Source organism: Atractosteus spatula, chromosome 12 (genome assembly GCF_055471065.1).
Source record: "Atractosteus spatula isolate fAtrSpa1 chromosome 12, fAtrSpa1.hap1, whole genome shotgun sequence".
Taxonomy (NCBI): Eukaryota; Metazoa; Chordata; class Actinopteri; order Semionotiformes; family Lepisosteidae; genus Atractosteus; species Atractosteus spatula.
In genome coordinates, this window is record NC_142717.1 from 43,954,229 (window position 1) to 43,966,951 (window position 12,723).

Sequence of the window (12,723 nt, forward strand, 5' to 3'; positions counted from 1 at the left end):
CTCCCAGTAACTGCATAGTATAATATTTGTTTAAGATCACGCTCTTTGAAGTGTCCTTTAATGCCTCTTCTGTCTTGTCATAAAATCAAAGCTGTAGAAGATAGAATATATATAATATAGTCATCCAACATTAGTGGGGAATAGTGCCAACTAAGCAAATAGGCCAGTTAATAAAATGTTACTTTAGAATGTCTTGAAATGTAGATATGAACCAATCTATATTCCACTAAAATATTGTTCTGTTTCCAGCTATTGCATATAGGCCTTTAGATAACTAGAGATAAATGCAAGCACTACAGAACAACCTCTTAGCACAGATCAGAAGTGCTCTAGTTTGCAAGTGTTAGCGCCTACTATAGACAGAAACTGGAAGCTTCAAGATGCAGAGGTGACAAGAACCTCACCAAGTATTTGATTAATTATTTGAGGACATGCTAGACGCTTTTATGTTTAAGGGTCTGAATACTTTTGCAAGGCACTGTATATATCTGAGAAGAACAGTACTACCTACTACATTTTTCTATTTGGTTTGAGAGTCTAATTGTTTTCATATTGCAATAAAGTTTTGCATATAAAAGTAGCATTAAAATGAGCTTGATAAATGTGCAGCACACGTTGTTTAGTTTCTGCAAAAGTGTTAATGTGACTTTCATTTCATCGTGCCAAATATGATGTATAGTGTATAGTATCTTTTTTACAATAAGATATTTAAAGAACAACAGAGGTGTCAAGCTGGTGTATCCTGTGGTTCAGTTTATAAGAACAAATTTGTGTACTAAAATATCTTCCAAGGGTTTTCACAAGGAATTGAATTTAAAGTTTCTTCCTTTACAATAGCATGAGACATACTGTTTCTTTTTAGTTGAGATTTGAAGACTGAAGCCAGAACAAGGTTCCTAATAAACTGAAATAGCCTTGTCGCTTAATGTCTTTACTCACCTTGTTAGCGAGAATTATTATTGTTGTTATTTAAGTTTTTGGCACTTCTGTTTACCAAATTGTAATGGCCAATTATTCAAGCAAACTCCGCACCATAGACTGGTCTGGAGTATATCAAACTAGTATACAGATATCCTCTGAAACCAGTACTGTCAAGGAAAGTGCCTTTTTTTCCTGTGGGAGTCAGGAAACTGAGGAGTTTTCAACTCTGCGAGAGGACAGACTCAGCTAACTGAAAGCGACAGAAACTCTCAGCCATCACAGCAGTGACAGGATTTTCTTGTCTTTCTTCATCTCTTCCAGCTTCCTTGCACAGTGACTGTATTAAAGACTTTTGGATATATTGTTAAATTTTAAAAAGGTAAATACTTTAAGGAGCTAGCATGAGAGTTATAGGGTTGAATATTCTGGTTTTCAGGAGACTGTACCTTTAAGGGGGTGCATTCTGAGTTGAATTATCTTCAACTGCAAGTCTTAAAATAGTACATTTATTTTTTTAAATAGTCTCTTCTCCTTAATGCCATTACAGTTTTTATTACTATGGTTCATAACTATGTGGGCAAAAATTCCGGGTGACACACCACGTCTTAGTTTTTAGGAAAATTATACTCATAATTAAGGATTTGTTTGTACTGTCTTGAAGTAGTCATTGCATCCTTTTATTTTTTGGAAGGTAGAAAATGAAAATTATAAAAATATTTTTGTTATTGATAAATGAACAGTAGCAAGGTCCAAGGCCCATAAGGGAACGTGACCATGCACTGTGCCTGCAGTGCCTGGAGTCTGGGGGAGAGAGGGGTGGGGTAGGTATGCTTTAGTGCTGTGTTAAGAGCAGACCTAGAGACTGAATTATTTACTCATTTTACCCTGATCAACATTGCTTCCATTTGTCTTCTTCAAATTTAATTTTCAGTATTCTGTGTGGTCCATAGTAAAGTGTTTTTTCTCTGTAAAATACAGTGAAAAGCTATAGCTGCAAAGGGAACTGGATTTCCATTAAGGGGTGTGTCCAGACCGAGTAGTTTCATTAAAAGCCGTGTAGCCCACAAGAGGAACTAAACAGCAGAGAGCTGCTTCAGGCTTCATATATCGTGTATCCGTGCCAGAGAGGTTGCCGTGTTTCTGTGGCTGTGTGCAGCTGCTCTCACTGGACTGGCAGGCAGTATAAAAACCGATGGGGCTCACGCGGGCTGCGTTCTGCAGCAGCGCTGAGTAGTTGTTAAGTCACAGCTGACTGGCATGTAAAGACTAGAGAGCCAATTCACCATCAAGTCACAAGGCTGTGTTAGGCTGCTCCGATGCAGTGCTACCATGAAGGCTCTTAATATGTTTGAGCCATTACACTTTAATAAAAATAAAATGCTTTAATATTTTGGCATTTAATTTAAAAAAAAAGCTTGAGGGAACCAAGTATTTAATTTTCATGTGGTATAGTTGTGTGATTGTATTATTCTGTTATTCAGTTCTGAGCCAGGGGTGACTTTTTTTTCGGAAACTGTCCTGTTGTTTTCACAAACATAACGTATGGATTTAACTAGAGCGGTTGCTGAAAGAGTGATTAGTAAAATGTTTTACAGAATTCATCCATAGAATTGAGATTTTACAGTAAGTGTTGTTTGAAACTACTTGTGTAGTGTAGTAGAAGTAGTGGTAGTAAATTTAGAAGCCAATTGGCAACATTATAGCAGTTAGCATTTATAATGATAACTGTTCCATCTGCCATGTGGTTTAAAGCCAAAGGCAACAGATGGAATTGTTTTCACAATCTGTTTAAATATGTTGTAGATTTTTCTTCCTCTTTAAAAACCGCTGAGTACCTTAATCTGCCTCTGACTTTAAGATGCAAATGTATTATTTTCCAGTGTAATGGAGGTCCTGGTTTTTGAAAAACTGAACGCTTAATCCTCTTGGTGATTATTCATTCTGCGCGGTTCAAAATTAAATATTTACCCTTAAAAAGTTTTAATTGGTGGAAAAGGCAGTCGTTTCAATGTTGTTTCTGGCATTAACAAGTGCCATTTTTGAAGCTACATGTGTCTGACCTATTTTTTGTGAGTGGTGTTGTCCTTTTCTGTTCCAGAGTTGTCAGTTTAGTTCCAAAAGTTGGATTAATTTCCTGTAAATACAGCATACAACCTTGGGCACGTTTTTTAGCCATTGCTTAATGTGGTTTAGAGTGTGCTGTTACTATCCGAGGTAAACTTGGCAATGTGTACAAACCTCATTTTAACAGACCTGACACAAATGGAGAAGCAGGTGTCGTGGTTAAAGTATGTTCAAATGCGTGTTTCTCATAAAACTGTCATATGTGTAAATGGGATAAACTGTTTTGCTGCTAAAGAAACGGTGAATGTCTTGATTCACTGATGCCATTGCAATCTTGTGAAGGAAAAGAGGGTGACCTGAAGGGGACCTCAGTTCTTTTGTGACCTGAGAACAAAAGTCTAGGAAGCAACATGGCTGGAACAAGAGAGCAGTGTACATTGCTGCAGGGTATTTCCACTCCTCGCGTTCAGTGAGGCATACTCACGGGCCTCCTGGCGCCCAAGAAGAAGGGATTACTCCTACCAGGCACCATGCAGTGCCAGCGTGCCATTACGCAATGGTTTTGAACTCCTTTTATTTTTATCAAGAATGGCAACAGATGTTGTCGGTGTGAATTTCTGGGTTAGCATTCCCCTAAAAAAAATCAATCTGTGCCTGAGAAGGGATAAGGTAGAAGTAAATGACTGATGTTTACGTGTGGTAAATTCATTTATAACATTGTTCATTTTTTTTTATCTTTCGCGACAATGCTTCTGTGGAGCCATGGGCTTCGATAGGTAGTTACTGTCCAAGTAGTTTGTTTGTGCAGGCCCGTTTTCTTCAAAGGCAAGTAGATTTTAAAGGAAGAGGAAGAAGAGTCCTAGGAAAGGATTTCTAGTTCAAAACAATTTCTATTGTTTCTCCCGAAGGTATTAATTAACATGCTAGATCAGGGATTCCAAATAGCATTTGTGCACATTTTAGAAATTGGCCATACCAGTCTTGCTCCAGGTGGACCACATACCTGTTGGTTCTTATTCTAGCCAAGCATAAATACCTAATTGAAGACTTAATTGAACTAACAAGTTGCTTGGTTGGAATGTTCGCAGGTTTTTTTTTCCTGCTTGAAAGGTTTGGGATTTTATTTTAGTGATGAAATGCTATATGTTACAGGACAGCCACCTACGTGTTAAAGAGCTGAAAACTGTTAATTAAAGCTTCACTTGTGTAACTGAGACCAAGACCAGCTGGATTTGTTGTCCGTTTCTAGAGAGTAATTTTGCAACCCCTAAATTAAACTGTTCTTTAGCTGCTGATGTCAACAGTGAGGCAGCCCAGTACCTTCCCAAAAATGGTTTTGTAACACATACAACAGAAAACAGACAACTTTACTTCACCTGATTTGAAGAAGTTTCGGGAAGTGCCTTTTTAATTCCGTCTATCAATTTTTCAGCTGTGCATGTTTTATTCTTACATTTCTAATCAGGTTTTGTTTTTAGTGATTGTTTTATCACCATTTCTGTATTTTAGAGAACCAGAGGCCAAAAGAGAAAACGAGTCTCGATTTCTGAAGAAGAAAAAGCAGAGGTATTTTTTTTTTCCCCGTTCGGGTTTCTTTAATAATTTCTCGCTTTACAAAAGAAAACAATTGCCAAACAAATACTGTGTTTTGCCTGATTAGGATCCTCCTCTGAGGGAGAGAAGACAGCGCCAGTCAGTAATGCAGAAGAAGCCCAAAGCAGATGACATGAGAACAGAGTGCGCCACTTGCAAGGGCCCGGGAGACAATGAGAATTTAGTCAGGTAGGCCGGGCTTTGTGGGCATTTCCCCTGGTGATTAAAGTTCCTTCTTCATTAGGATCACCTTATGTCTAATGAATGAAATGGCAGCACGGAATGAGAAAAAGAAATGTGATTTAGGGGGAAACATCACTTCGGAAGCACTGATTGATCTGCATTATTGAACTGCCACACACATTTACACAGTGGATTTAGATGTAATTAAGGCGGGATAATCTGTTTTTGTTTTTAGTCAATTTTTCTTGCTCTGTCTGTGTCTCTTCTTAAAACGAGGATTATTTCTTATCCTTAACAGTGCAGTCAGTGGTTTAAACATAACAGGTCCTATAATAATAAATAACGGTCCGTCCAATAAGAAGGTATTAGGCTTTTTTAAAGGGTCCATCCACTAGCTTTTTCAGTACTGTGCATAAGTCCTTTAACAAAGGTGTGATACATTGTTTATTTAGACGATTTGTGATTAATGTAGCACTATGTTTCTTAGGATTGTATAACTCTTATTTAACCATTAAAGTGTTAATTTTGCATCTGTTAAAATGCACATTTAAGTCACAAAATTAACTGTATTAAATGACCTTCCTTCTCTGTATGTTTGACACTTGCAAGAAATAGCTTTAAAAGGAGTGTGTTTTGGTAACAGTGTAACGTGTGTAGTTATAAAGGGCCATGTCTTGTGGTAATGATAGATACTGTAAAAAGGGATATAAGTGTGGCATAGCCTGTAATGAAAGTTCCTCGGAACTCAGGATGGTTATTTGAGTTTGGGCCTCGTCCTTAACCATCTCAGAGTAAAATTCCTCAGTATGCGTGATTGATACCCATCAAGGCTGGATAGGCATAAGTCAGGTTCTTAAGGTCAGTGGTTTCCAGCCTTGGTCCTGCAACAACACTGTTTCTACCAGTTTTCATTAATTGTAGCTGAGCTCTATATCTCCAATGCTATCACTTTATTTTATTTAAATTGTTTCTGTGATGAAATGTTCTTTTTTTATCAATTTCAGCATACTTCTCTTTACTCTGCCTCTTTAATCTTGCTTGACATTATTTCTCACTTTACATCTGTTAATATTTGATCAATTTAGGATGAACACACTTATGTGGAAGTGACACTCTATCAACACTCCCACATTGAGCTTTGCATTTGGTAGAGGTACTGTTGTTTACATATTGGGTAACACACCTGAATTAAGACAGTTCTGAAACACACAAGTCAGCATTGACATGATAACAGTTACCATCATATTTTGTCTTTTAAAAGTTGAAAGCAATTTTGCAAATGTACCCTACATTAAAAACTCCTAGATATAACTTCAGGTATTCCTTATGACCAGGGCTCCGGACTGCAGTCTTTTTAAGTGTCACTTCAGGCTAGCTCTCAGTTCATACATTGATGTACCTACTAATTAGATTTTTCTGCAGCTATACCTATGGAAATCTCAAGGAAGTAAGTAAATCATTCATTCAGTTAAGCTTTCATTTAAATAATAGACCTCAATTGGAACTCAAGGTCACCCAGGTTTGGACTAGGGTGTCCTGGAACAAACAGTCAGCTGACAATTCCTGGTCTTTTTACTTTTTGCTGACATTTTTTGCCAATACACATAAAACACATTCTATTTTTTTTAGTTTGTTTGTTAAACAATAAAAAAGTCAGTGAAATGCTCTTACTACATAGGTACCATTTATTTCACAATTTATTTCTTCTGCAAAATGCTTGGATTTCACTAAATATGTTCAGAATAGAAAGCTTAGCCTTCATTGTAATTGTAACCTGTCATGCCAGATTCCCTCTTTATACATTTTGGCTTTTATCCTTGGTATCGTGGGATGATAGATGCATCATAGTTCATCTTATTTTAATAAGTCATATTAAATCTTTTTTTCTGCATTTTGTTGGTATCAGATGTATTTTATATTTGCATATCGGAAATGTCTATAAAAAGACTTCTGTTAAACCTTTCCTGGAAATCTTGTGACTGATGCCTGTCAGAATATACGAACATAGCTAATAATCTTTCAGGCAAAACATTTAAATGAACCTGAAGGAGAACTAATTGTGGGGAAAATTCTGATTCCATTATGTGATTTAGCCTGGTTTTAAAATAGTTTAAAGTGAAAGTCTCCTTTTCCTATTCATGATCTAAGACCTGGTTTATCTAAAACTTGGAGAGGTTATTAAATACACAAGGTTTTGTGTCTATATGCTTCTCCGTTTTTTGTATTCTTTCCACCTGCTTTTTTTCTGATTTAAGTAATGCCAAGATCGGTCATTATCCGTGTATTATCCTGAAATGACAGTCACTGACATTATAAGATGATCCTTACTCCTCGTACTTTCACTACAATTGTTGACACTCTTTGTATGTACTGTATATATTTTACACTGTTTAGTAATCACATGCATCACATCCATCAAGATGTTATATACTGTAAATCTATGTTTTAGCTGAGGTCCAGTGCTAATAAAGCTAGCTCAGGTTCACACTCGTTGATTGAATCAGTCACAGGCTAGAACTACGAGTCCCCCGATCAATCCGTTGCCTTAATTGCTGGGCCACTGCAGAATGTACATCCTGCAAACTGAAACACTGTCCCTGAGGGTATTAATCCTTGGTGTATATGATAGAAATGTTAGCAGCGACTGCAGATACATTCAGCAGCTCCACTGTTACTCCACTAAATTGGACTACTGTATCTGTAACATGGGGGACCATTGTTGCATTCAGGGTTGATTCCCAGTAAGATGCACTAAATGCTGAATGTTTTGTTGTTCTTGAGTTGAGAATTTCAAGCTGCTTCTAGACAGACCCCAGGGGCTTTCTGTTTCCTGAGCTTGAAATGTAGTGTTTTTTAGAATTGCTTTCTGACATGCCTCTTTAAACTAAATTTATTTATTTTTTGGATTTTGTTTCTGAAATGGAACACAATACTCTAAATGCAGTTGTATAGTTTCCCATTACATTCATAATTTTCAATGTAATGATCTGCAATGTGCAGTTGTCGTTTTTTTCCAGTTTTCAACATAAACACTCAAGTCTCTTTGATATAGAGAGTTAATTTTAATTTCCATTTGATTCATCTCTGGGGCATTTTGGAAGCATCATTTTATAAAAGATAAAACAAAACAAAATTAAAATTTTGTAGAGCATCTTATTCTCTCTCATGTCCTAGAGTCTGTGCTGTCATCTGAATACTTTTGCCCTATGGCCTGTCAGTGTGTTTTGACAGGTGTCATCTGTCCCTCCAGAACTTCATTCCTTAGGGCTTGTGGGATTGTGTAATGAGTTGCTTACACATATTAAAATGTGTGTAGTGCAAAAGCTTGTAATTTTAAAACTTGAATTGCAAACATATGGTTAAAGTTTGGATAGTAATTTACGTCCTTGCGCATTTAAAACTAGTCAAGAGAAGATGTGTTCTTGATTTATACTGTGATGAAGGCAGTTTATCCACTATTTGCAAATATGTCTTCACTATAAGATTTATTTACAGACTGTCTTGTACAGAATGTATGTTGCTGTTCAGCCATACAAAACATTTTATTTAAAAGTTACATTTTGTAATAACTTAATTGTAAACAGCCCTTGTTAAGAGATTGGCGATGAGAACATAGAAATTATGTTCTTCCCTTCTACGCCAGTATGAATGTCACGGAAGAGAGGATTGCTATTTAGGAGCTTATTGATCCCAGTCGTGATTTTTAGCTAAATGTTTTTTAATTTCTTTTTCTGATCCTGTAGTGTTTGAAAACCATCCTGTTTTGGTATTGTCTGCAAACATGACCAGTTTGCTAATTCTGGCAAAATCTAGATTATTGATAAAGATAAAGAACAGTGAACCTGATACAAATGTCTGTAGTACTGCACTAATTAAATCACCCTAATCTGAACATTCACTCATTTTCTGGACTCTGTTTTCTATTAACCACTTTCCAAAGAAACACACACTTTTCCATGAATGCCTACCACCTGTGATCTGAGAATTCCTCTTAAAAGATTTACTTTATCAAAAGCCTTATGAAAATCCAGAAACTTACACTTCAAATGTGAGGATCTGCTGTAGTACTTCTTTTGGAAGCCCTGCCTTGCTCTCGTGCAGAGGGTATGTCTACCACCATTTAGATTCAATAGACTTGACTTTTACTTTATCATTATAGTGCCACATGAGTAATTAAAATGAAAATACCATTATAGATAAACTTGTAATAAGCAGTCGCATTATAGATTTAATTTAGTCATCTTCTATTCATTAGTGAAAAAAAACATGGTTACATAAACCTCTTGCATGGGGCATCATGACAGAAATACTTTCCTCATATTTGTCTGTTTACTTCTGTAAAGTAAGCTCTGAGTCCATAGAGCAAATGTGATTCTCTGCCCTGTGGACTGTCAATCTCATATAAGCGGCTTTGGCAGAAAATCTGGTAAACCGCATGGCATGACAATACTAGATAGTGTTGCTTCAGATATTAAGCGTTGGTACAAAAACAAAACAGTTTTCCTTAAATCACAGGATCACTTTCTGCTACCTTACTGCTAGAATCGCTGCACTGTAGCAAGCTGTAAATGCCATAATCCTTCATCTGCCACATTAAACCCGGGGAGAACAGCCAGCTGTGGTATCGGCACAGTTATATTAAGGGATGAGCCCTGAACCAAGAGGAAAGATGTTCTGGAAGAACAGTAACCTTTCCAATGATGAGTGCATTTCCCATTACATTTTTGACACAGAATCCTGTGAAATGATTTAATGGTGGCATTCTGTTTTTGCTGACTCCCCCTTTTTCCTGTTAAAGAGAACATCCAAGCTGGAATGGGAATGTAGAGGAAGAGTGACCAAGCATCTGAATTCTATTACTTGAAGCTTCTTTCTCTAAAATTGCCTGGAGCATGCAGCACTGCTCTTTCTCTGCCATTCTCCATCCTCTGGGCTCGTTTACAGCCACTTTACTCTTTAATGGTAATTTATGGCATTCCCTTGTGTTGTTATTGTGGGCATAGACAAATTATGTATCAGGAGAACATTGCTTCCAATTAGTGGACAGAAGGAGCAAAGTATCACGTATGAGTGTACCACTTACCACATGTCATTTTCCATTTCGTCTTGTCAGCAGTGATGGTTTCAAAAACGGATTGTAGAAGGTGGCGAATAGGACGATATTTAATTGTCTGTAAGGTCATCTCCGGTCACAGGAGAGGGATGAATGGAGAGTAAGTCACAGACATGTCGCAAATCAATTTTTAAGGCAGATGAATTCAGGGAAGAGAACAAGCACATTGGTCTTTAATGTGCGAAGAAAATAATTTAATCAAAACATGGTAATTCAAAGTAATACCAACAAGATCTCTTGAGCATGATTTACTAGTGGACATCTGCAGTAAGACTGAATAAATGGTGGAAAAAGGAGGAAACTAGGCTGAAACCATTTTTAATTTTGGGTGCAGTGTAGTTGAGACAAAATAATTCTAAGCAATTTTTCTTGTTCTTTTGTAAATCCTTAAAAATGTGCATATTTCCATATATTAAATACGACGGAGGTGGGGGGATGTATGTAGGCTTCAGTTCATTTAATCATAGTTCTTTTCTTGTTTTAAAGCATCACTTAATGATCTAGGAAAGACTGACGGTAAATCAAAAAGAGGGAGGTTGGAAAACGTAGATAATCCACCCTTGCTATAGAAACTACTCGCAGAACGATGGAGCATTTTGTCATCCCTAAATCAATTCACAGCTGCATTGTGCATTATTGACTTCATCACACAGTTACTCCTCAGTTAATTACTCTGTTCTTGTGATAAATTTATCCTGTTATTTTTGCCGGAGTAAGACTAATTCAGATGGTAATGAAAAGGGTTGATACAGCAAGTCTTTTTTGTCAATATATGGACTGTATACTTCAGACCTGTTTTAACCTAGTCATAAAATAATCTTGCGTGTTTTAGTTCTGAGTGTTGCATCCTTATATTTTCTCTTTTAAAAGCAGTAGCCTTTACTTTTCAGTGCCATACTTACAACAATTTTTAATGTTATATTATTAACCAAAATATTGTAGGGTTTTTAAATATACTCATTTATATAGCACTTAATTAGCTGCTTTGCAAGGCTCACTTGAAAATCAAGTATTGGTGATACCTAAAATGTCCAATATGGGCATTTAATTATGCTATAAGTTTTAGAAACATTAATTTCTATTTAAGGCAATTACAAATTTATTTTTCTATGATCTTGCAATGTTCTCAGAACAGCATGATGGCTTTAAGCAAAGCTCTTCTTGTCAGTTTAATGTAAAGGGGTCAATATAGGATTAATCTACCTTTGCACTTGGCCTGTGCATGGTATATTAAGTGTAGCCCTTTTCAGAATTAGTGAGCTAATTTTGTTAGATAATGCTGTCTATAGTTAATTAAATCATCAGATGATATCTGCCTTAATCTAGGGTGACTCATCATATACACTATATCACTGCTCTTTAGTCCATTTTTTTAAGTACGTACTTTGAGGGATAAAATATGAACTGAAGTAACAAGAAGGATAAGCTCAGATGAAGGAGCTTCTGCTTCAGGGAAACCGTTAAGAACTCCTTGCAGATTAAACATTAGATGAAAGGGATACAACTGGCTTGAGGAGAAAGACATGTGTTGCAGACAAAAAGGAATCAATCACGTTTCCTTTGCACCCAAATAAGATTACATCAATCAATATCCACTCTTTGGAGTGATTGAATTCTGTCAGGCCAAAAATTCTTCAGGTTGCTCAATTTTACCAATGATTAAAGTAGCCCCAAATTGCTTTGATAACATCAAGGACCTTGTTGTGACAAGGTCCTTAAGTGCAATCTCTGGAATAGATAGAGGGGAACAGAGGTGCATTATTGAAGAAGACACTGGGACATCACAACACCTGCTGCTCACCTAGAAGGGCCTCTTCAGTGACAGGCACCTTCTGAATGCGTTGGAGAGAGTTTTTGTTAGGAAGCGGTTCTAAAACTCGAAAAGTATTATTACTTCTTTATATTTTGAAAGCTACTAACCATTAATATTCACTCTGTTTCTACATTTTTGTAAGTTTCTTTCTACCTGTCAGAAATTAGACTCCACTTTGTAGAAAGTCATTGGATTCTTACCATTATTAATTGCTGATAGTCAGCCATCTTTGGCTGACTCTACAGAATAAGTATAAGAACAGTCACAAATGAGAAAAGGCCAGTTGACCCATCTAGCTTGTCTGGTAGTAAGTAGTAACTGGTCCTATAATGTCATCCAGGCATTTATTAAAAGACCAAGGCAGTCTTTTTATTACTGCATGAAAAAATCTGATCTGAGACAGGGCAAGCATGAAAGAGGTCTGTATCTAAACATAATTAAATGTTTGTTTTTAATCTTTTAAGATTAATATAACACAATTTACATGATGTAGTTTATATACTGGGTCCTTGCAGTTTTCTTTTATGGTTATGCATTTAGTTCAAGATAAATAAGACTACAAGATTGCAACTAAGAAAGTACCTCGTTTCGTCACTCATGTGTTTGCTGATAACTAATTGATCTGAGGATCATCTCCAGCCATTTCGTGGGGATTTTTATGAACTGTAGTCTTTTCTGCCGAAGATTAAAAAGAGTTCTTTAAGGCTGTTAGAGTAGGACATGACTTAAGCTCAGGAATGTATCTGGTCACCCTTTTTGTAATGTGGTAATCACAATTGTATATTATTCATATTTCTAACATAACATGGTTTGATTTAAACTTTACACTTTTAACTATACATTCTCACACTCTCTTTTGTGTTTCTTGCTCACATTGTCTGGAAGATGAACATGATGTCTAAACATAGACATTTCATTGTTTCTTCAAACCCAGTGTTTCCCAGCTTAAATTTATAATTTATGTTTTCTCTGCCTTCATTATTCTGAAATTGTCTGCATTACTTGTCATCTGCCAGGTGTTTGCCTAGTCCTGGGT

General features: G+C 36.5%; 1 protein-coding gene across 2 annotated transcripts in view; it reads left to right on the plus strand.

Moving 5' to 3' along the window:
* Positions 1-12,723, plus strand: part of phf14 (PHD finger protein 14) — a 116,654-nt gene that overhangs the window by 57,054 nt on the left and 46,877 nt on the right. For both annotated transcript variants that reach the window (XM_088928998.1, XM_088928997.1), the window contains exons 15-16: positions 4,495-4,551; positions 4,646-4,767. In XM_088928998.1, coding sequence (XP_088785124.1) covers positions 4,495-4,551; positions 4,646-4,767 — 179 coding nt within the window. The remainder of the gene's footprint in view (positions 1-4,494; positions 4,552-4,645; positions 4,768-12,723) is intronic.